This window comes from Squalius cephalus, assembly GCF_949319135.1.
Source record: "Squalius cephalus genome assembly, chromosome: 13".
Classification (NCBI taxonomy): Eukaryota; Metazoa; Chordata; class Actinopteri; order Cypriniformes; family Leuciscidae; genus Squalius; species Squalius cephalus.
The window spans coordinates 13,389,582-13,415,313 of record NC_137134.1 but is presented as its reverse complement, the minus strand read 5'-3'; the positions used below and the strand labels follow the sequence as shown (position 1 = coordinate 13,415,313).

The window sequence follows — 25,732 nt, the reverse complement described above, 5'->3', positions numbered from 1 at the left end:
ATTGATGAAAAGAGGGTAACACACTGATCTGACATAACCCGACAGAATGTATGTTGCCGTCTGTCAGTGCAATGTTGAGTTGGCCTGAAAGTAAATTCATACTTTGAGAGTATATTGTAAATACAGAATGATAGTAAGTGACTGAAGTACCATTTGGTGTATGTGATGGACATCGCTCAACTGAGGAAGCAAACTGGCCTAAGACTGTTTTTGGAAAGGTGAATTCACTGGTTTGTGTGGGGTTTTGTTCAGGGCAGAAATTTGCTGGAAAAAAAGACAAGACTGTCAGTAACCTTGAGAACTTAAGCAAGATTATTAAGTCTACATACCATGCAATATTTTAAATGGGTTTTACAGATGCTGCAGGTAGTTCCAGTCCAATCGTCTGGGCAGAGGCAGATCCCATTTAGTAAGGTACCCTTGTTTTCACACACCAGACTCGGGCGCGCTGTGGATGTCTGGTCTGTAGTTAAGATGTTGAGATTTGATTTGTTTTCTTTATTAAAAAGGCACATTTCTTGAGGACAACTTTTGTTATCCTGACGACAACAAGTTATGGCTGTTGAAGTCTGTTCAAAAACAGCTGTTTACAGAGACAAAAAAATAAGAGGAAAGTATCAACCTGTGATCATTTGTCTTTAGTCACATAGCCAGACTCTCTGTATTAATCTAGTCCAGCTTGCCAACTTGTTCCAAGAACCAGCCATTTAGACCAGAAGATTCAGTAAACCAGTTGAAAAGCAACCAATTGCAGTTTGTTTTGATTTTAAGAGAAATTTAAGTGGCAGGATTATCTGAAAGAGTTGAAAAACCTCACTCAAATAACACCAAATAATATGACTTGAATACATTGGACTATATCAATGAAAGTAATTTCCATGGGTCAGATTGGAAACAGTCCAAGATAACAACTGTGAATATTCGCTTTTCGCACCGTATACTCAAACATATCACACACACACAGTTGCCTTCAAGCAATTTGTTTATGGCGATTTGTATCGTGCCTTAGGCTGGGCATACACCTGTGTGATTTCAGCAAGGTTACCAAATCATACTGTATTAGTAGATTGCATGTGATGTAAAGCCAAAGCTCATGATTTATGTGCTCACACTATACGGTCTGTTGCGCCGATAGACCATTATATTGTGTATCCAGAGATATTGTCAAAAGCATCAGCTATCGTTATCAAGAGGATTTAGCATTTCCAATTTATGTATTTTGTTATTATTATTATTATTTATTATTATTATTAGGGGCCAAGCCCCTATTTTAATTGTTAGTTTTCTTATACTTTTATTATTATTATTCCAAAATTGGAGTCTATGGCAGCCCTATCAATGGAATATTGGAAAATTATGATATTTGGTACACTTTTAGAGATGGTCATGAATAGTAATCTGACCAATTTTGTCTCTAGGACCAACTCTATAGAGCCACCACCAGTTCAAATATTCACTTTTGAAATGATTATAACTTGTGAACCCTTTGATATAGAAAAATGAAACTTAGTACACCTGATTTCTCTCATCATGCTGATTACATTTAACATCTTACATTAAGAAGTTGCCCATTACAGTAGTGGCCGTTTTGAAAAGTACAGTATTCTGGGTTTTTTTTGCTACTCCTTCAAATTTTGCCCAATTCATAAAAAAATTGGCTCAGATGATCTTTGGACTGAGCCGCACAGCCATGACTATACCAATTTTTTTATTCATCTTTGTTCAAAAGTTACGATGTCACAGACTTAACAAGGTTAAGACCCAAAATTGGTACATTTTATCGGAACCATGATCTGAGGGTCCATGCCAAATTTGTCTATAATAGGCAATGTCCAAACACTGCAATAATCAGTCATCAATGAAAATTAAGAGCAGCTTTATTTAAAAAAACAACTTGTTTAACACGAAATACTTCTCTTCTCATTTCACTTCTCACTTCTAATAAATAATAATATATCCTCCTGGGACCCAGGTGTGCATGCAGGAATACAGACAAAGACGATAAATAAAGTTAACCCAACAGTGGCCACCGGACAAAGAGTGACTGCAAGGTAAAACTTAAATAGGACTTCAAACAAGGTAATTAATGATACACAGCTGATACAAAAATAACTCATAATGACAGAAACCATGGCAACCAAGGAGTGGTGGGAAAATGAACAAAGGGATACAGAAACTGGTGAATGTAAAATAAAAGTCCATGAAACAAACTGAACATAATGGTGACACCAGGAATAGACATTATATTTCATGAATTTCTCTGACACTAAGTCTGGATGTCCTGTAAAGAGCACATTTAGGGCTTTTCAGAGATACCAAATGTTTGGAGGTTTCACCATGACAACAACAACACCTTGGTCTTTAAAAATGTCTGACATTAATTTAGTGATCAAATTTAGCAGTCTTATTGTGTTGTCCTTTAAGGAATTCAACTTTAGAGTATGGTGCTGATACTGTCAGGTTTGTGGAAAGACATTTCCATGTTGATGATGGCTTGATATCCGTACCATCTGAAGCTGAGGCAATCGATTTTCTCCAACAAACACAGGCCTCACAAGCTGAGTCAAACATCTGCTTACACAAGTTTGCTTTGAACGCTCAGACAGTCATGGAAGTTTCCCCACCCGAAGATTGTGCTCCAGTAATCAAGGACCTAGATCTGAGTGGAGAAACTTCACCCACACAACGGAGCTTAGGTCTGCTGTGGGAGATAATGATTGACACCTTCACTTACTCTGCATCGAGTTAAATCTAATATGTTCATTTAATCAATGGTTCAATTGCTCATTCATAAAGACAGTCACTTGTTGCTTGTTCTGGCTTAATGATGCAAGTTGCGCAAACACAGACAAGCGGAGTGATACAAACAGTGAAAAGTCTCAGTGCTGATACTGGGGAAATATTCGAACACATTCGATGTAACATTATACAAATACATTTATACATTATATTTATAATAATGGCAATATATTTAATAGGGTGCTTGTGTTGTTAAATTGAGCTTATAGTTTCCACTGTATTATTATCAAACTGATTATTTCTGTCGGTCATTTAAAACTTCTATCGAAAAACAGCTGTTTAGTTTAGCTACTTGTATGATCGTTAACTGAAGCGTGAACCGTGAACCGTGAAGCATCGCATTGGGATTCGCGCTCGGCTCGTGCTTCTGTGAACATAAATCCCGCTTGCTTTGATTGGTCTCAAACATTTTGACATCGACGAGCGGGTGTTTGAGTGCTGAAGCAGCTCAGATGAGAAGGTCAGTTATCGTTGCGATGGGCGAATCATTGCAGCACCAAGTTAAAAAATTTTTTACTGAGGTCCGGACCTCGGGGACCTCAATGGTGTGTACGGCCCTGACTGGGTGTTTTCATATGAGATTGGATTAGCTAGTAAATGATGCACATCAGAGGGGACTTTGAAGTGGGTATACGCAATGCCGACTGAAAAAGAAGTGGGTATACGCCGTATACCTGCGTATACCCTGCACTACACCAGTGGCATCGACCATTCACCCGCCGTGGAGTCCTCTCCACTGCCAACAGTTTTTCGATCCTTTGGGTTTACTGGCACCAGTCACGATCCAGGGAAGAGCCCTTCTCAGAGAACTTACCTCTGAACTGTCAGACTGGGACACATCTCTCCCAGAAGACAAGCTAAGCATATGGGAAGCCTGGAGAGATTCACTCCAAGACTTAAAACAGCTTCATGTTTGCCGTACGTACACAACAACCTCACTCACTGAAGCAGGATGCATATTCTCGGATGCATCGACCAAGGCCATAGATAAATATGATAACATTTTATAATTATCATTTACATCTGACTAATTTTCAAATTGTTTGTCATAAATCAACATCACAGGAAAATGTTATGGGGTTTCTAATCAAGATATGATTTTTTGTTACAAAACATGGCATGATTTCACACATGTCCACTGCAGAGGACACCAGGACATGTTTATCAGGCATTCTAGGGGACACAACAAGTGAATAAGGAAAGTAATTATATATCAATATTCATGTGAAATATTAGATATTATTATGGAATTGTTACCAATTATTACTCCCATTATTACATGGTTACAAGAACACATTAACCTGCAAATTAGATACAGTGTATATTGTATTGAATGGCACTACCCATTTATATACATAGCCTATAGCATAGTAAAATGGTAAATCAAATAATTCCGTAATATATTTCATAACATAGTTGAGAATCATCTTTATACAAATTTTGGTTGAAAAAAGCATGATTGGTAAATGAAAAAAAAAAAAATCCCATTGTTTTTGCTTATACATGTCATTTCATGTCTTTTTTTTTAAACATAGCATAGCATTTTTAAGGACATAACATAACATAACATAACATATGAATAAAATATAATTTTTCAAAAATGTGAACCATTTCAAAAGTGAACCTTACCTGCAGTAAAGATTAAGAGCAGAAAATGGTCCATTACACTCGACAAATATAAAACTAACTACTAATATGAACTCTTGTTACTCTCTGGTTTATAAAGCAGAGTCAGGGCGGGATCATTGCTGGAGGGGGAAAGTCATGGAAATAACCATCCATCCATCAGTCAAGGAAATAACTGTCCAATAATCATCCATTTCCAATTAAACTTACATCACAGACAGAGCTAAACGAGGCAGGAAAACAGTGCTAAACAATAACAGTATATAATCCGTCTATCTCGTTTAGTTTTTGATTTGATAGTTACCCAGCAGCTGTCTGGCTCATTTTTTTAACTTAAAAAATAAAAATAAAATAATAATAATAAACTTTATTTTATATAGCACCTTTAAAAATTGCATCTCAAAGCGCTCTACAAAGACGTACAGAAAAGATACATCAAGATAAATCCCATACTTTAATACTCTTTGACTAATTCATTGTGTATGCACCGAATTATTATTTTGGATTAACGTTAGCCTACTGTTCTTATCAACGACAACGCATATATTCACGGCGAAGTATAGCTTGCAGTCTTTAAATATAACTTATATGAAAAGCATTAAGATATAGGGGTGTATAATCATTGTAAAACAAATCTTACCTTGACGTTGTCTTGCCGAGATACACAGGTCTCTCCAGGTTGGGTTATAGACTCATGGCTTCAGAATGACGGCGGTTCAACGAATATCGTGACTGGCCAAATCAATTCAACAAGGTAACAACACAAGCTTTGATTGGATCTCACTTCAGCCAACGCTTGTGATCAGCAAGCAAAATTAAATCTATTTTTATACTTTAATGTGCAACAATTGGCGTTGGAAACAATCGGTAATCTTTTTGTGAATTATTCATACAGCCAAATTAAGAAAAATGAACCAGACAGCTGCTGGGTAACTATCAACTACGAGATAGACGGACTAGGCCCACTGCCTATTAAGACAAAAAACATATTGCAACTATGTATTCTGAAGATAAATTATGTAGGGAGACCAAAAAAAAAAAAAAAAAAAACATTATAACAGATATATCATTAAATATAAATGAAAAAAAAATGTTTAATAAATAAATTCATATCCTAAATATAAGTATATGGGTAAATATATTCTCCTAAAAAAATTCAATAAAAAAAAAACTGGTCCCATAGTAGTGTCAATACTAAGATATGCTCATATTAAAAGTCTAGCTGCTGTTGGAACAAATAATCTTTGGTAGCGCTCCTTCTTACACTGGGGGAGCAACAGTCTCTGACTAAAGGAGCTACCTAAGGCACCAACTGTCTCATACAGAGGTTGGGAGGGGTTGTTCATGATGTTCGATAGCTTAGCCAACATCCTCCTCTCACCCAACTGCTCCACTGAGTCCAGAGGACAGTCCATGATAGAGCTGGCCCCCTAATCATTTTTTAGAGCCTTTTATTTTCCCTCTGTGTGATTCCACCACTCCAGCAGACCACCGCATAAAAAATTACTGATGCAACTGTCGTATCATAAAAAGTTTTCAGTAGTGTTATACACACCCAAAATGACCTCAGTCTCCTCAGCAAATGAAGGGGACTTTGGCCCTTCCTATACACTCATGTTGTCTGACCAGTCCAATGTAATGTTTATATGAACACCCAAATACTTGTACACGTTCACCCTCTCAATGTCCAGCCCCTGGATGTTTACCGATACAGCATATGAGGCCTTTCTATGAAAGTCAATCACCAATTATTTTGTCTTGGTAGCATTGCTGTGAAGGTGATTAAATTCACACCAATCAACAAAGTCCATGATCACTTTCTTATACTCCAGGTAATTTCCATCCGATACCCGTCCAACAATAGCTGTGTCATCTGAGAACTTCTGGATAGGACAACTGCTAGTGTTATAAATGAAGTCTGATGTGTACAGGGTAAACAGGAAAGGAGAGAGCACTGTCCCCTGGAGTCCCTATGCTGCAGAACACCTTTTCAGACACACAGCCATGAAGCCTCACGTACTGTGGTCTGTTTGTGAGGTAGTCAATGGTCCACACAGTCAGCTGACTGTCGACCCCCGCCCCCTCCAACTTCCCTTTCAGCAGTGACGGTTGTATTGTATTAAAGGCACTGGAAAAGTCAAAGAACATGCACCTCACAGTGCCTCTGGGCTCCTTGAGCTGCAAGAGGGATCTGTGCAGTAAGTAGATGACAGCATCGTCCACCCCAATGCCTGGTTTGAATGTAAACTGCAGGGGGTCTATCTTCGGGCTCACCAGGGGTCGTAGATGGTTCAATATCAGTCTCTCCATGATTTTAATCAAGTGAGAAGTTAACACCACAGGTCTGAAGTGGTTAGGCTCCCTCGGTTATGCAATCTTCGGTACGGGAAACATACAGGAAGTTTTCCATAGAACAGGAACTTTCTCCAGACAAAGGCTCCGGTTAATAATGTACAGAACCACCTGACAAAGCTGGTCTGCACAGTCCCTGAGCAGTCTGGAGCCAATACCTTCTGGCCCTGTAGCTTTTTTTCACCTTGATTCTCTGTAGTTCTCTTCTTACCTGATCCTTAGTTATACAGAGGCTCGTAGAAGAGGTGAGGGTGGATAATGAGGAGGCAGGCTGATGGAGGATAGGTGAGGTATATATAGTTCTCCCGACTCCCGATATAGATGCGTTGGCTGCCAGGACTCGTGGCCCCGAAGAACAGAACCTCTGTGGAAGCAGGCAGAGTGCAGAGAATAGGAATACTGGATACAGATGCAAACACAGTAGAAACGAGGACAGGCAGGAGACAAACACACCGGGAACATCCAACAACGATCTTACAAAGACAAGACGAACCTGTGAGTATAAATAGGCATAGCTGATCAGCTGATCAGCTGCAGCTGGCGCCGCTGATCAGACCACGCCCACCTACTCACACACAACAATACATAGCGAGAAAGAATCAGTGAATTCCTGAACCGTGATGTTAAAAATAGATTCAGTTTATTTGCCCACTCCTGATCTCCAAGTTCAGGATCCCTCCTGCCAGGGGCGGCTGGCCAATAGAGGGTGCTAGGGCGCCTCCCACCTATGAGCCAGACCACAGTTTATGAGCCACATGCATTAAATAATTAAGTAAATACATACATAAATCATGTATACAAATTGTCAATATTTGTCTAGTTGAAATATTAAATGCACCCAGTATATGTGAAAATATGATAGAAATTCAAAATGTCTGCTTTTTCTACACATCCCCTTCCCCTGTGTGCACATCTCATCAGCTCTGGGGCGCTGGAGAAATCGCCCCAGGAAGGCGGATCTGTGGAGCAGCTTAGCCAATTGCTGATTTAAGAAATTAATGTTTGACATAAACTGTAGCCAATCAGCGTGCTCAAATCTAATATGCTATGGGCAATTCTTTTAGCGCGCCCATCTCTATCAGACAGCAGGCTAGCGATAAAGGGAAGCAGTGCGTGTGAGGCTTCTCTCGGAGCTGATACACTAGAAAGGCCTGGCTAGCTAGATGCGGTCATGCTAATGCCTTATTGTGCTTTCCGTGATTACTTTTTAAAACAACAGGGACAGATCCAGCATGGACAGTTACCGGAGTGAGGGATATGAAGCACCTGTCTGAGAAAGTAACGAAACCGTTTGAGTTCAATTTCAAATGCAAATAGAAAGTTTGTGCAATATGTTTGTTTTTGTGTAAAAATGCCTCAGCCTTTTAATAATTGCCGACGTTTTCACAGAGCACTGGTATCCTGCAGTTTGTATTGTGTTTGGGTGGTTATTAATAATAATAATGATGATCATTTTTATTTATATTGTGCCTTTCCAACACCCAAGGTCGCTACAAAGATAGATTAAGGCAGTGGTTCTCAAACTGGGGTATGGGAGGTGACAGAAGGGCGTACGCGAACCAAATCCTGAATTTTGCTGTTCATTGAATTCTACCCCACCTTAAAATAACATTAAAACTGAGCATGTATTTCTATCAGGTAAAATGCCGTAAATGCATGACATCCGATCAAATTACCTCATCTTTTGCAGCCTAACCCCCACCCCTAATTCTATCCCCTCCCCCACAACTAATCCTAAACCTACTAGGGGGGTAATAATTTGGCTGGGGTCGAAATTCGGCACAACACCGTTCTCGACGTACCTTTGTAAAAGTGGGGATTTAGCACTTTCTAGCATGAAGAATACATAAAGACACCGACTGTGAATTGAGATCAATTTAACCCTCTATTGCATAGCGTTGCCATATGGCAACAATTACTTTATCTTAATTTTTTTTTAAAGCTGTGATATAAAATCTATGTTTTTACAGTTAGTTGTGAAAAGGGGGCTTTAACTTTTAAGAAAATACAATTTATGAGGTCACATGACCAGGATATCCTGTTTGCCAGTCCTTTTTGCTCATGGACATTGACATGCAAACATCACTGTCTGGGGCTCCTGAAGACAGCCTTTTATTCAGAATTTTGGAAAAAAATTTCATCAAATAAAAAAATTAAATCAGTATCTGGGGTAAGTAAACTTTAATTTTTTAACATTAAATTCAGTTTTGATTTTATAAGTTTTTTGTAATATGCTAAAATACATTTGTTGCCATATGGCAACTATATGCAACTATGGAAACGTCCTGGTGCATTCAACCTAATGGAGTCCCATTGACTTACATAGCATGAAACTACTCTGAGACTATGTTTACAACTTTTGCTTATACTTTAAAGGTAAAAACATTAGACCTCCACAAGCTGTTGTGGTGGGGAAAAATAAAAGAGGGCCCCAGATCCTGTCCCGCCAGATCCTGTCCGCAGAGACCGCACAGACCACTGGCCCTTGCATGCATCTGAGAAGGGCAGATGCAAAATCCCAGGATGTAAGGGCATTGTAAGAAGCAAGTGCTCCAAGTGTTTAGTTTTCCTCTGCTTCACTGACTTTCACAAGTCATGAAGAGAATTAAATGAAATGAAACAGCAAAAAAAATGACTAAATGAAATGAAACAAATGAATAGTGTATTTCAGTGAGACAGGTTCCAGGTTCCTGGTTATTATTACCAGACATTTCAGATAACTGTTGAAATTATATAATGTTTTTACTGTATAAATGTTTGTTTAAACATTTCACTAAGTATGAGATGGATTTGTTGAGTCTTGTTTTAAATAAAATTAGTTTTTTTAATTTTTTTTTTGATTTTATGGTACTTTCCACGATTGCATATTGTTGCCATATGGCAACAATTTACCAACGACCCCCCTTTAAACTTTTTTTTAGATTTTTTTTATATATATCTGTTATTTAGCTCATGTTAAGTAATAAAAACATGCAAAACATTTTTTACAATGTCTAATTAATAATGCGTGCAATAGAGGGTTAAGATTCAGTCTCTCTTCGATACAAAAACATACCCTGTGTGAATTCTTGTTTAATGTTGATCACATTATATATCCACACGATTGCAAATGTGACACTGATTTTATACAACAGTTCAACAAACGAAAGGTATTAATATTAAGTGATGTTCATTTCCAACACAGTATATTGTCAGTATTTTTTTACAACAAAATAATAGCTCCAACGAAAGCCACAGCAGAACTGCAGCACACAGCAATGATTGTGAACGAATCTGCGGCTTTGAACTAATCGTGAGAGTCAATGATTCAATGGTTTATTCATAATACAGCCACTTGCTTTGTTACTGTATGAATGACTCGATGACTCACTAATAAAGACCATGACTTGCTGCCACCTACTGGTGATTTTAATTTAATATTTAACCCTTTCATGCATGAATTATGATAACCTCAGTCAGGATTTTTTTTCCTATGTGTTTTTATTGCTCTTAGGGCATGAAAAACAAGAATTGATTTTTATTTAATTTTTTTACAAATTTTTCAAAGAGATCTTCAGATGTCCACTTGAGTGGACAGCATGCGGTTATGGTTTAAACTTAAGATATACTATATTAAATATAAGACAATAATCAAACAGATAAAGTATGTGAATTTAACAAACTAATCAATACAATTATATCAAATCATGTGAAAACTATAAAATATACACAAAAAATATAAATGCAAAATATTGCAAAGGCTTTATACAACTTCATACAAGTTGTACTTCGCGTATCTTTGATATCAGAACATGAGGACGTGATTCCATCAGAATTTTCTACAGCCTGTCAAGGTACAACTGTCGAAACCACTCAGATGCTCCCTCCAGTGCACCAGAGTATGGAGATTTACCCTTATTAGCTGATCATTCTGATTATGTTCAAGATGGACATGCACATTTCTATAATAGCCCTCCTCTGAGAAAACCTAGCGATACGTTTTTTCAATCTCATCTGAAATGATCAGTGTTGGGGGTAATGCATTACAAGTAACATGCATAACACATTCAGATGACTTTTTTGATGTAACGAGTAAAGAAACACATTACAAGTAACATGCATTACGTAATCAGATTACTTTTTGATGTTATGAGTAAAGAAACGCATTACAATAACGCACATTACATAATCAGATTACTTTTTGATGTTATGAGTAAATAAACGCATTACAAGTAACATGCATTACGTAATCAGATTACTTTTTGATGTTATGAGTAAAAAAATGCATTACAATAAACATGCATTACGAAATCAGATTACTTTTTGATCTAACAAGTAAAGTAATGCATTACAAGTGTCATACATTATGTAATCACATGACTTTTTTCGATTTCAATGAAAATTACATTCTAATAATACAAATACATTTATTTACAGTAAAAAAAGTCACTGCAGACTAAGTTTTTAAGTTTTAAATTTCAAAAACAATATTCACATTATAATTATGAATTGTAGCTGAAATATAGCCATTGCATGCATGACGTCCACTACAGTGGACATGTGATTAATCAGAGTTTTCTCCCAATCTAAAATCAAAACTTGGAAAATTGTACTGTGATATGACTCATTAGATATTGCTTGATGCTGCAATATTTTTTTTTACCTACAAGAGTCTCCTAGGATAGAAGGAATGGGTGGATATTCCGGAGCAACTTGGCATGTCTGACTGACCCTTGGCCATCTTGGTTTGGAGGGGGAAAAAATCGAAACACAAAGGCTTGCCACTTGGTTGCAATGTATAGGATGATGCACCAGGGTCCAATGAAGAGGCTGATGTGCAACTTTGCCATAAAAACCCATGCAAATTCAAGAAAATGCTTTTTTAATAGCTGTCCACTGTAGTGACCACTATGTGTGAAAGGGTTAAAAGGATTGTTTTCACATTTTACGCTTTTACCATCATTGCATATTTCTCTATTTATTTATTTATTTATTTTTTAATTAAAGCATTATTTATTTTATAAAGGTATTTGTAAAGGTAAAAAATGCACTGGAAAAATCGATTAAAGGGGGCAAATATTGTCCCTTACTGAAAAAGGTGTGACTGTAGAGAGGGGGAATGCAGAAGGGTGTTAAAATCCTCTGGGGGAATAACACTCTAAACAGTTTGAGAACCACTGGGTTAAGGAATAGAACAAAATAAACATCTGTGTGTGTGTGTGTGTGTGTGTGTGTGTGTGTGTGTGTGTGTGTGTGTGTGTGTGTGAACAACCACTCCGCATAATCAGTTAAAATTTGAAAATATATAGCATTTAAAATGTTGAAGATATTATTTTATGATAAATTGCATGACAGCAACTTCCCATTTGTTTAGCTTGTCTTGTCTCAATGCAAAATATATCTGTGTCAGATATGATTGAATGAAAAAAAGAAATAGCCACTGAATGTGCTTAAAAAATGCAAACTAGGACCAACCACAGTTTATGTATCTTCTAGGCATCACAAAAGTATGTTCTTGTAAATGGCTCCCCCTGGTGGAAACGTTCTCCTGACTTGGCTTTAGGGTTCTGGGGTCGTATTACAGAAACTTCCTAACCGCTAATATGATCTCAACTAAAATGACCATGGTAACTAAAGTAAAGAAATTCATAAACTCATACATATAATCTCATTAAGATCGTGAAAACATAAATTCAGACCCAACAGTCTATATGTCGTTCCATCAATGTTTAATATATGTCAACAGTGATTAGTAAAAAAGAAATGAGCCAAACTTGGTGTGAAGATTGGTGTGTTTACAGTACATTTATATTATTTTACATTAGAGCACATAAATCAAACATAGCAAAAAAAAAACAAAAAAAAAACAGAACTGGCAGCTGACAATAGACTTGCAATTCCAAACCTTAGTCGTCAAGCTTTGTTCAGACACATCTAAAAAAAAAAAAAAAAAAATAGTTTCTTTAGTCTGAAATGCAAATAAAGCCAATATCAGGTGTTAACAAAGCTACTGTATATCTATTGTTGTTGTTGTGGTGGTTTTCATTTTCGTGTGAATTATATGACATTCATTAGTGGTGAATAGAAGCCTATACTACTTTTGTAATTAGCAGGGCAGATTTCATAACCTGAAAAATGTTTCAACAGTAAGTCCTAAAGATTGAAATTTAAAACCAAATCAGTTTTGTGTACAGTGTGAACAAAGCCCAAAAAGCTCCTAATGGCACACACAATAAAACATTGTAAATATATATACACACATTAAAGTCCGCGTGAACCGGAAGTTGCAAACGACTTTTCTCCAGTGTTGTGATTTCCCAGTGAAAAGGAATATTGAACAGAGAGCAGGGTTTTACTCTAGCGCTCCTCCTCTCCATCTCTCACTCATAGCAGACTAACGGTTTGAGGGGAGTGGTTAAGCGTTTCCCAACCCACAGACTGATCTCATGAAATGGCGTATGTATGACACGCCAATTCGTATTTCCATTTTTGGCGTGTTATCAACACGCATAATCGCTTTTCAGCGTGTTTATCAACGCCGTTGATTTACGTTACATTACTGTATAGCCTATAAATATATATGACCTACCCCAACCGCGTCCCTAAACCTACCCATCACTCGGGTTAATACCATTTATGAGTGTTCCCCTACCATCCTAGGAAAAAAAATATTGCTCCCCAGATGTAGATATACATTTTCCTCCGTTTCGCTCGGACATTTAACGGCGTACACATACACGCGGAATCACTCGGACGTTTAACGGCGTACACATACACGCGCGTGGACATACACGCGGAAAGCTCAAAATGCGTATAAATAACACGCCACTTGACTTGAAAGTGGCGTGTATGTTTACGCAAAGTCATGATGTCATGTTGCAACCCAAGCCGTCAAACCTACATCATCAGCCATTCCAGACGGGAACTAACTTTTCAGACTTTGATTAAAGATTACGACGGCAAACATTTTTTTTCTGTGTATTAACTTGCACGGATTAATTTTTCACCACAAGACTAGTAATATGCGCTAACAAAGTAAATAGGGTCAATTTTGATTTCAGTTGGTCTTTAAATATATCACACATACACATTAAATTCAGAAAAATGTGTATAAACACACACAGATACACACAGAATTCAAACATATACATAAAATTGCTAGTACGAACACCAAGACAAAATATCAGACTTAAAGGTGCCATTGCATGGATTCTTTTATTATTTTAGAATGTTTCCTGGGGTGCCCTTATAATGTTAGTATGTTTTTTAGATCAAAATTTGTTATAATTTAGAAATAAAAGGCATTTTTCCTAGCCTGATTTTAGCCTCTGATTTGAACACTCTGTTTGAAGGGGCGTGTCTGTGTGAGACTTCAGTGTAAACGCCCACTGCTGTGATTGGCTGCTGTGAGACTTCAGTGTAAGCCTGTTGATCACATGAATGAAGATCTTATCATTGCAACGCAGTTTCTGCTCTCTCACTAATGATTTCACCAATGCAAACATGATGTACGTACAGTAAGAGCTTCGTTGTGCAGTGTAACAGCGTCATTGATTTCATAACGAGTTTTGGCAAGTGTCCAGATAAACTCGCGCTGTGTGATTGACAGCTTGGGCGACTGTAAAGGGATTGTTCTTTGATCGCTATCTGTATATTAATCACAGTTTAAATAAGATTATTTTCATCCTACCAAGAGAAACGATGTGAAGTTGATCGTTTAGTCACTGGCTTGATTTACTAATGCATAAACAGTATTGAACGACTTTGAGAGAAAGATTATCTGTCTGAACTTGAACAATTACACATCAGACATTCACATAACCCACTGGTTCTTCAGAGGCTCGGATGAAGGAACTAAAAAAATACCTCTGTGTTCATTTGTACATCCAAACACTGAGCAACTGCCATGCTTCGCTCGTTTGCAAGCCATGATGTCTCTTGAAGAAAAATGATTCGGACGATGATTCGGCTGCGCAGTTCCGCCTGGCTTTGAACATGGGCTGGCATATGCAAATTTTTGGAGGCGTACATATTAATGATCCTGACTGTTGCGTCACAGTCGGGTGTTATGTGGAGATTCGCATGTTTTTCAGGGGTGTTTTTCAAAAACGAGATTTAAATAAGAAGGAGAAAACAATGGTGTTTGAGACTCACTGTATGTCATGTCCATGTACTGAACTCTTGTTATTTAACTATACCAAGATAAATTCAATTTCACATTCTAGGGCACCTTTAAGCTTATCCTCCTTGTCATCATTCATTGAAATGAATTAAAGGAAGTCTCAAAATAATCATCTTTTGCTTATTACCTTTGATGGCCCATCAGGCCAATTCAGACTCAGTGGATTTGTAGCTTTCGTTGATTTCTGGTATATTGTTTTTCCATAAAGAGAAACTCTTCCTGTGAAAGCTTATGTCTGATACACGCACACTGTCCAGAAATGCTGGGTTTGAGTTTAATAATGGCCTCAGAGTGAATAAAATTAATATCTGAATACCCTTTGGAAATGGAAAGAAAAACAGAAACATTGCTGATTTAATTTATAATCTATTATAAGATTTTGTGCATTTTTGTGCAATGTGCGTTAACATACCTGTGTTGTGTTTAAGAGACAGAAAACAACACTCAGAATAAGTTTGAGATTTGTTTCATGGGTGATGATCAAAATGTAGCCGGTGACCCAGGACAGGCCGAGCATCACTGCCAGAGAGAAACTACTCAAAATCTTCTTCTTTAGAGGAGTTTTCCGTGATCTAAACAGCAACAGTGTTATTGGTTAAATATATTCCCATAAATGCCTTTTGGTTGATAACTGATAGTGCTTTTCTGGTCCCAAAGTAAACATACCTGTTTAAGTTAGGGTTGGTCCTGCAGATGTTGTGAGAGAAGTGCAGCAGTATTGCCATGTTTGAGAGCAGCATGAGCATTAATGGGAGCAAGAATCCCCAAAACATGGGTTTCCCCATACTGAACTTCTGTTTGTGGTCCAGTGAAGCCAGCCAGCAACTGCATCAAAGAAGAGTGACAGCTGAATGACTAAAATCCAGAGAGAACAATGTAAAAACACACAAATAAAGTAAAACAAATATTTTACATTTAACGGGTTGGTTCACCCAAAAATTAAAATTCTGTCATTTACTCAACCTCATTATCGTTCCAAACCCATAAGACTTTAGTTCATCTTCGAAACCACAAATGATGATATTTTACTGAAATCTGTGAGCTTTCTGTCCCTCCATTACTTTACGCTTCAAAAAGTTCTTAAAGAGATCATGAAACTAATCCACATGAATTGAGCAGTTCAGTCCAAATTTCCTGCAATGACTGATCACTTTATAAGATTAACATATTGACATTCATCAAAGCATGCATCAGTTATGGTATATGGAAGCCCAAGCATGCTTGCACACAGCACGTTTAAGCTTCCACAAGAACCAATGAGGTTCATTGTTGAGTTTTAAAAAATGGAAATATTTGATACTTACAACTCTTCTTGTCGATAACCTAAAGGATCTTTCACACTGTAGGTTGAACCCAATGAGATACCAACAATAACAGCAGGTAGAGCTAAACAGAAAAAGATTTATTGACATTTAATGGCATTATATATTGGATATATTATTTCAAATTTAGGGTTTAGTCTTATGTTTGATTTTGCAGTTAATACCCAGGATGCAGGGGTGGGTGAAATAAGAAAAAATGATTTCCCAATATTCATAAAAATGTCGGTTGATAACAATATACACAAGTATACACCTTTCTTTCTTTCTTTCTTTCTTTCTTTCTTTCTTTCTTTCTTTCTTTCTTTCTTTCCCTTCGTTTCGTTTTTGGAAAAGTGATTAAAAATACTGAAAAACGTTTTAATTAAAATACAGTCATGTACACTGCAGTAAAGCTACTTGATCAATATAACTAAACAATCATTTGAAATACAGTTTTATATCTTCTCGCTGAGTCATCAGTGTTTTTTTTTTTTTCCAATAAAAGCAGGACTTCTTATTCGTACTTAGTTTAAGCAAAATGAGTGATTTCTGAAGCCTCTTAAACATTGTAATCTTCAAAAACATACTGAAAACCTTTTGGCGATTATATATTGGCCTATTTTTATACTCGACATGCTTGAAACGCATGGTTACTCTAGAATAGATTATGATTAAAGAGTAGTTTACTTTAAAATGAAAATTACCCCATGATTTACTCACCCTCAAGCCATCCTAGGTGTATCTTACTTTCTTCTTTCAGACGAATACATTTGGAGTTAATAAAAACCCTGACGCTTCCGAGCTTTATAATGGCAGTGGATTGCAACCATGTGTTTGAAGCTCAAAAAAGTGCATCCATCCATCATAACAGTGCTCTACACAACTCCGGGGTTTACATAAAGGCCTTCTGAAGAAAAACGATGACTTTGTGTAAGAAAATATTCATATTTAACTCGTTACAAATAAAAATTCTAGCCTCCAGCCAAACGCAGTCTAATTGCGTCTAAAGCGCAACTTACGACGACAGAAGTAGCATGGCGTAGCGTAAATATCAGCAATATGTCGCACAACTCCCATAAGTTGCCCTTTAGACTCAAGTCGAATCCGTATGTTCATTTGGGTGGAAGCTTTTTTTGAGCTTCAAACTGATGGTTGCAATCCACTGCCATTATAAAGCTCGGAAGCGTCTGGGTGTTTATTAATATAACTCTGATTGTATTCTGAGTAAATCATGGTTTAATTTTCATTTTAAAGTGAACAACTCCTTTAATAATAACTGAGGTACTTCCCACACCATTATCGCTTCTTTATGCTGGTAAGAAAACGTCACTGTGAGAGGGTCAATTCCACACAATCATAAGCCCCTTTCACACAGCGCATTGAACCCGGGAAATTGCCGGCAAATTGCCGGAACGCCTTCTGTGTGAACGCAAACACGACCCGGGATTGATGCCGGCATCGATGCCGGGTTGGGGACCTAGTAACATTGCCGTGTTCAATCCCGGAACGCGCGCTGTGTGAACAAAAGCCGTAATAATGCCGTGTCGTAGTGATGACGCTGAAGCCGGGATCGTTCGCCAGCTGTGAAACGGTACGTAATGCGCAAGTTTATGATCGAATCAGAGAAATAAATGCACAAGCGTGGTTTCGCAGCTCATAAGCAAACTGAAGACGCTGCTGAGACATTACAAGTCACATCGATGTCACGTGTCTTTCCGGGACATACACGGGTTGTGTGTGAACGCGCTCTCTGATTCCGGAAAATCACTGGCAGTGTGAATGAACCAAAATCAAATGAACCCGGATCAAATCCCGGGTCACTTTATCCGTGTATTTTCCGGAATCTCTGTGTGAAAGGGGCTATACAGTACTTTAGATGATTAACGTTTAACAAACCTTAAAGGGATAGTTCACCATAAAATGACAAAAAAAAAAAAAGTCTTAATTTACTCACCCTGGTGTTGTGCTAATGCCACATGCCCTTCTTTCTTCTTCGGACCATAAGGGGAGAATAATAAAAAAAAAGATTCCCGCTTGCACTCTTCCATATAATGGCAGTGAATAACGACCAGCATCTAGCTTTTAAAAAATATCCAGAAGTATCACAGAATGATTCCATGCAACACGTTTCTTATATTCCATGTGTACTGGGGGTATATAAAACAAACAAACCAAACAAAAGTTTTATGTATTTTTCTTATGAAAATCCTGACCTTGGCAGTTAGTCTTCTCTGCACGGCTGCGCAATGTGTGCATTCTATTAGTGCCGCAGTTCACTCCGTCTTTCCCAGAAAAAGCACACAAGTTTTGATAAATCAAGATTAACAAAAATCCAACATGAAATGCCAGAAATTCCCAGAAAGTGTCTGTGTGCTATTTTAACCGAGTTAAATATCTCTGCGAAGTCTCAAACTCACACGTCGCCCAGTATTGCACAGAAGACCAACGGCTAAGGTCAGGATTTTTCTGCAAGTTTCTGGTTGTTGTTGTTTTTTCCAAACCCTATAGTATACTCCCAGAACACTTGGAATATATGGCATGAGTCGCATGAGATCATTCTGTGATGCTTTGGCATATTTTTTAAAAAGCTTGATGCTGTTCCCTTTCAAGGGAACTCGCGCTGCGTCAAGCGCTGCGGGAACACCCCTGCGTGATTGCGTCATGAAGCACTTGTGAAATCAGTCCAATGGCGTGACGAGACGTCATAGGCGGATGACGTCATTGACCAGGAAACTATAAAGCACCCCTGAACCAAACAATGTCAGCTTCTGTGTCTTCACAAGCGCTCTATGTGAAATCGTTCTGTCTATTTGATGTGTGTTTGTCTCTCAATATATACAGTACCAGTCAAAAGTTTGGAAACATTACTATTTTTAATGTTTTTGAAAGAAGTCTCTTATGCTCATCAAGCCTGCAGTTAAAAAACAAAAAAACAAAAAAAAAAACAGTAATATTATGAAATATTATTACAATTTAAAATAATGGTTCTCTTTTTTAATATATTTTAAAATGTAATTTATTTTTGTGATGCAAAGCTGAATTTTCATCAGCAAGTACTCCAGTCTTTGGTGTCTTATGATCCTTCAGAAATCATTCTAATATGATGATTTGATACTCAGTTATTATCAATGATGGAAACAGTTGTGCTGTTTAATATATTTTTTTGGAATACTTTTTTCAGGATTCATTGATGAGTAAAATGTTAACAGCATTTATTCATAAAAACAGCATTTATTCAAAATAAAAACATTTCTAACAATATAAATCGTTACCATCACCTTTTATCAATTTAACGCATCCTTGTTGAATTAAAGTACTAATTTATTTTAAAAAAAAAAGTTATTGTTCCCAAACTTTTGAACGGTAGTGTATATTGTTACAAAAGATTTCTTTTCTAAATAAATACAGTTCTTTTTAACTTTTTATTCATCAAATAATCCTGAAAAAAGTATCTCAGGTTATAAAAAAAATATTAAGCAGCACAACTGTTTCCAACATTGATCATAAATCAGCATATTAGAATGATTTCTGAAGGATCATAAGACACCAAAGACTGGAGTACTTGCTGATGAAAATTCAGCTTTGCATCACAAAAATAAATTACATTTTAAAGTATATTAAAAAAGAGAACCATTATTTTAAATTGTAATAATATTTCATAATATTACTGTTTTTTTTTTTTTGTTTTTTGTTTTTTAACTGCAGGCTTGATGAGCATAAGAGACTTCTTTCAAAAACATTAAAAATAGTAATGTTTCCAAACTTTTGACTGGTACTGTATATATATATATAAAAATGAGCAAGCAGCAGTTTAAGCAGTGTGTTACTCCCTGCCCTCGTTTTCTCACGGGTGGGGATACACACGAGCTTTGTGTGATGTGTTTGGGACCGGAGCATGCTCAGGCAGCTCTCGAGGGGGCTGCCTGCGAGCATTGTGAGAAGCTGGCAATGAAAACTCTCCGGTCCCACCGAGCACTCTTTGAGGAGGGTGCTTCGGCGAGCGTTCCTCAGGGCTCGGGTCCCGCTGCTGCCGAGGCACGGCGGAGGCGCGCGTCCTGGGGTTCGCAGATGGATCTAACGGTGGGGCTAGAGACGGGAGATCCCCTATCTCTTCCTTTACCCGTTGGATCTGACACTTCAGTTCGCAAGTCGGAAGCACGCGCGGCGGTTTCTTCTGCTCGCGCTGAAGTGCAGGTGCAGCAGCACTCCAGTTCCAAGGAACTGGATGTTGTAAACCTGGAAATAGATGAAAATGAAAGTTTTTCACAATCACACACACGCACACACACACAAGAGGAGCTTTTGGAGGTTGTCACTCGCGCTGTTGCTAGATTAAATTTAGATTGGCCAGCCGATGAGCAGGAAGCCCGTCAGTCAAAAAGCAAATTAGATGAACGCTTTCTGCCATCCAGATCACAACCTCCAAAGCGGGGCTTACCGTTCTTTCCTGACCTCCACACTGAGGTGTCAAAGTCATGGATTAGACCGGTATCATTTAGAGTATTTAACCCAGCAACATCTGAATACTCAAATATAATGGGTTTAAAAGAACATGGTTATGCGGCGATGCCTCAGGTGGAAGAGACGCTTGCGAGCTATCTCTCCCCTGAGTCTGCATCGTCGCTGAAAGCCCCGCAGCTGCCCACTAAGCCAGTAAAAACAACATCGGTTTTAGTGGGTAGGGCACACTCGGCAGCAGGTCAGGCGGCCGCCAGTTTACATACTATGGCGGTCTTACAGGCATATCAGGCGGACCTGCTGAAAGACATAGATGATGAGTGTGATGAAGTAGGGAGAGAAACGATAGCGGAGATCAGGAGGGCAGCTGATTTGTCTCTTCGGGCCACCAGGGAGGCGGCAAAATCTATCGGCCGCTCTATGGTAGCCCTGGTGGCCACGGAGAGGCATCTTTGGTTGAATTTATCTGACATCAAGGAAAGAGATTAAACAAATTTGTTAGATGCTCCTGTCTCCCCTGCCGGCCTTTTTGGCGACTCAGTAAACTCGGTCGTCGATAGGTTTCAAGAAGCAAAAAGGCAGGCAGCGGCTTTCCAAAAATTTCTCCCCCGAAAAATTTATGTCTCTGCTCCCGCCCAGCAGCCCCAGTCGAGTATGCCCTCCTTCTCATAGAGCCGAGCAAAAAGTGAGCGTGGCTGCCCGTGCTCCCCCACAGAGAGACTGGGGGTCGGGGACAGCGCGCTCAGCCGAGGTCTTCCCGAGGTAGAGCAGATCTGAGGACTGTGATTATCTCCAGGAAGGCCTCGGCGAAGAAGTCCTGACGCCAATGTCTCAGATTGGGTCCTGCGTACAGTAAAAAAAAGGGTACAGAATTCAGTTCGGGTCACGCCCGCCCAGGTTCAACGGGGTAGTACACACGGTAGTAAACTCCGAGCAGGCTCTGGTGATGGAAGGAGAAGTACAGACCCTTTTGCAAAAAGAGGCTATAGAGAGGGTTCCTCCCCACAGCAGGGAGTCAGGGTTTTACAGCCCGTACTTCATAGTTCCAAAGAAGGGTGGAGGGTTGCGGCCCATTTTAGATCTACGCCAGCTAAATCAAGCAGTCAAAAAATTAAAATTCATAATGCTCACGTTAAAGCAGATCGTGTGTCAGATCAGGTCCGAGGACTGGTGTGTCACAATAGACCTAAAAGACGCATACTTTCACATCTCCATCCTTCCGCAACACAGGAAGTTCCTCAGGTTCGCTTTCGGGGGCGAAGCATACCAGTATCGGGTTCTTCCGTTTGGCCTAGCACTGTCACCCCGCACGTTCACAAAGTGCGTGGATGCAGCTCTGGCTCCCTTGAGACTCCAGGGCATCCGCGTGCTGAATTATATAGACGACTGGCTCATCCTGGCACAGTCAGAACATCAGGCGGCTCAGTATCGAGATGCTGTGCTAGCTCATATGAAGACATTGGGGTTAAGGCTAAATGTAAAGAAAAGCGTGTTAGTTCCACAACAGAATACCACTTTTCTGGGCGTAGTATGGGACACAAAGACCATGAGAGCCCGTTTGGCGCCCGCCAGGGTAAAATCGATCCTGGAAGCCGTGCGCAGGATAAGACTAGGCCAGTCACTCACTGTAGTACAGTTTCAGAGACGTTTGGGTTTGATGGCAGCAGCGTCCAACGTGATTCCTTTTGGCCTGCTGTACATGAGACCCTTACAGTGGTGGCTCAAGACCAGGGGGTTCTCCCCGAGGGGAAATCTGTTTCGCATGATCAAGGTCACGCGGCGATGCCTATGTGCCTTAGTTATGTGGAAAGATCCTTGGTTCTTGTCCCAGGGTCCGGTGCTGGGAGCTCCTTGTCGTCGCTTAACGCTAACGACGGATGCTTCCCTCACCGGTTGGGGGGCGACCATGAGTGGCCGCTCAGCTCAGGGTCTGTGGAGCGGCCATCAGCTTTCCTGGCACATAAACCAGCTGGAGCTGATGGCCGTATTTCTGGCACTCAGACACTTTCTCCCAGACCTCAGGGGCCACCATGTGTTGGTTCGCACGGACAAGTGGTGGTCTCTTATATAAATCGCCAGGGGGGATTACGATCTCGCCGACTTTGGAAGTTGGCACATCGAGTTCTGGTTTGGGCCCAGGGGAAGTTGCTATCAGTTCGGGCACTTTATATTCCGGGGTATATGAACAAGACGGCAGACTCTCTGTCGAGACAGGGAGTGGTGCCGGGGGAATGTAGACTCCACCCCGAGGTGGTGGAGCTCCTTTGGAGCCGATTCGGGCAAGCTCAGGTGGATCTGTTCGCGTCTCGAGAGACAACGCACTGTCCCCTGTATTATTCCCTAACGCACCCAGCCCCCCTGGGGTTGGATGCCATGGTACAGACATGGCCGAGGCTATGTCTGTATGCCTTTCCCCCTCTGGCATTACTACCAGGAGTTTTGGAGAGAGTACGCCGGGACGGGGTTCGGCTGTTATTGATAGCCCCGTTCTGGCCGGGCTGAGTGTGGCTGTCAGACATTGTGTCCCTCCTCGAGGGTCCTCCGTGGGAAATTCCAGTCAGGAGGGACCTTCTCTCCCAGGCGTCAGGGTCGGTGTTGCACCTGCGTCCGGAGCTGTGGAAACTGTGGGCCTGGCCTCTGAGGGGGTTCAGCTCATAGATTCAGGTCTTTCTACTGAGGTAGTGGAGACCATGTTGCACTCCAGAGCTCCTTCTACGAGGAGGCTTTATGCCCTAAAATGGAGAATTTTCGTTGCATGGTGTACAGGCCAGTCGGTGAATCCAGTTGACTGCCCAGTTGGTTCAGTGCTAGATTTTCTTCAAGAAAAGTTTTCTTCGGGGTTGTCCCCCTCCACCTTAAAAGTATACATGTCAGCTATATCTGTCTATCACGTTCTTCTAGAGGGTGCATCAGTGGGGAGACACCCATGGGTAACTCGCTTCCTCCATGGTACTTTGAGGTTAAGGCCTGTGGCACGCTCAAGGGTGCCGACTTGGGATTTGGCCATTGTATTAGAAGGCCTAGCCCTGGCCCCCTTTGAGCCTATTGGAGAGGTGCCAGAGAAATTTCTCACATTAAAAACTCTGCTCCTTCTATCTATCTCTTCTATTAACCCTCTGGGGTCTGAGCTGTTTTCTGGGCCCTGGAGGTGTTCTGACATGCTCTGACATTTGTGCTTATTTCTGTTACTTTTGACATTTTCATGGCTAAAGTCTAATTACACTGTATTCAGCACAAACTCTGCTACAATAATATATCAGCAGCATGTGTGTAAAAGTTTGTAGTTTTGAGATAATGACATTTATGCGTGGTTTGTGAAAATGCAAAAAAAAAATTCTCACTGAAATAAGGTCATGAAACCCATACTGATTATTTCTTCACAAGACTTTTGAAAATTGTATCACGTAGCCTAGAATATTTGCTCTAAAACTATGTGAAAATCACCCTGACTGCTCATTCAGATAAGACAATATATTGATTTAAAAATTTTACGACATGTTTTGTGCGACAAAGCTCGAGAGCTCATTAATATGTAAGCTTTTCACACCTGAGAAAGACAAAGACCCTCCCCTAACGGCCCTATTAGGAGCTATCAGGCCCTGTCATTCTGAGCAACCTTGCACAAAGAATGAGGAGATTTAAAAAAGAATGGCTTTTAGATTGTTTGTTTTATTTACAACACAACATAATCCAAAGATACACAACAAATGACAAAAAAGCACTCATTGAAACCAATGATCCAAAGACAGAGACCTTTGTGCCATTCCTAAAAACATTGTACATACCTTTCATTTCCAAGGTGTTTGATTTTCACTTTACCATGTTCATGTACAGAGACTCGTGTGAATGTTGAAGTCAGCAGGACTCAGTGGCATCTGGGCCCTGAAAAAAAAAAAAAGTGAACATACTGATATCAAGAGAAAGGCCTGCACGATTTTGGGAATACATTTTAGATTTTTCTGGTTAAAATTGCTTTTTAAAATTCACAGAATACACACACACACACACACACACAAATGTTTCCAACAATAATATAATGAACACCAGGTTTGTTGTGCCTTGTAGGCATAGGCTATGCGCAGTGCTGCATAAAATAATAATAACAATAACCATAGCAGTCTATAAATCTTCCAAAATATTTCAGTAACAACTAAGCTAGAGAAAAATATATTGATTATCATGTTACTTCAAATGTTTCCATTCGTTATGATGATATGAAATGAGATAATAGTAAAAACATGAAGCCGTTTGGTGCGTTTTGCTTTTCGAATGTATCAAATATGATACATTCAAACGTGATCGCGCTCAAATATAAAACATTATGGTTACCATATACATATCTACGTTTGAGCAGATATCCACAAACACAGTAACAGTAAACACGGGTCTAAATATTATAATATTCACCATATATCTAGCAACAGTTCAACTGCAATGTGAAATTTATGCAACAATAACAAACTAATATGTAAGAATTTCTTACCTTACATCTTTCTTGTCTTCAAATCGCGTTCTTCTTCTTCTGAGGTAGCCTAAATCCAATGTAAGCTCAAGGTGCGCCTTTCAAACTCGACGAAAAGCAGATACTTGTGAAGTGTTTTGGTGTTTTGTTTTTGAGGTAATGAGCGCGATGTGCCCTGTGACGGAGAGGCAGAACGCACACCCTGTTTATTTTCTTTATTTTACAAAAGCACAATGTTTTGATTTGATTGTAAGTGGACACATACAAAAGTAGAAATATCACAGATTCTTTTTTTATATTTCTTTTTTCTGTATGACCATAAATGACGGAGTAATTTAAGTTTATAGTTCTACAATGTGAAGAAAATCCAGCAAAACGCGCGGGCGCGTTTGCCGACCTCAGAGGGTTAAAAGAATCGGGGATTTACAAGCACTGTCGGTTGCTCCCTCGTATCTTGAGTTTGCGCCTGGTATGGTGAAAGCGTTCTTGTTTCCAAGAGAAGGATACGTGCCTAAGGTCCCCACTAATGTGGCGGGTCCGATAATGTTGCAGGCCTTTTCTCCGCCTCCATTC

At 39.3% G+C, this 25,732-nt stretch overlaps 1 protein-coding gene across 1 annotated transcript in view; it reads right to left on the bottom strand.

The window, feature by feature from the left end:
• Positions 1 to 12,469: 12,469 nt before the first annotated feature.
• LOC307169589 (adhesion G-protein coupled receptor G7-like) overlaps positions 12,470 to 25,732 on the bottom strand; it is a gene marked incomplete at its 5' end in the record, with an annotated part of 28,917 nt that continues 15,654 nt past the window's right edge. The window contains 5 exons of the mRNA XM_079890323.1: positions 12,470 to 12,690; positions 15,066 to 15,255; positions 15,351 to 15,510; positions 15,605 to 15,763; positions 16,243 to 16,324. Coding sequence (XP_079746449.1) covers positions 15,079 to 15,255; positions 15,351 to 15,510; positions 15,605 to 15,763; positions 16,243 to 16,324 — 578 coding nt within the window. The 3' untranslated portion in view covers positions 12,470 to 12,690; positions 15,066 to 15,078. The remainder of the gene's footprint in view (positions 12,691 to 15,065; positions 15,256 to 15,350; positions 15,511 to 15,604; positions 15,764 to 16,242; positions 16,325 to 25,732) is intronic.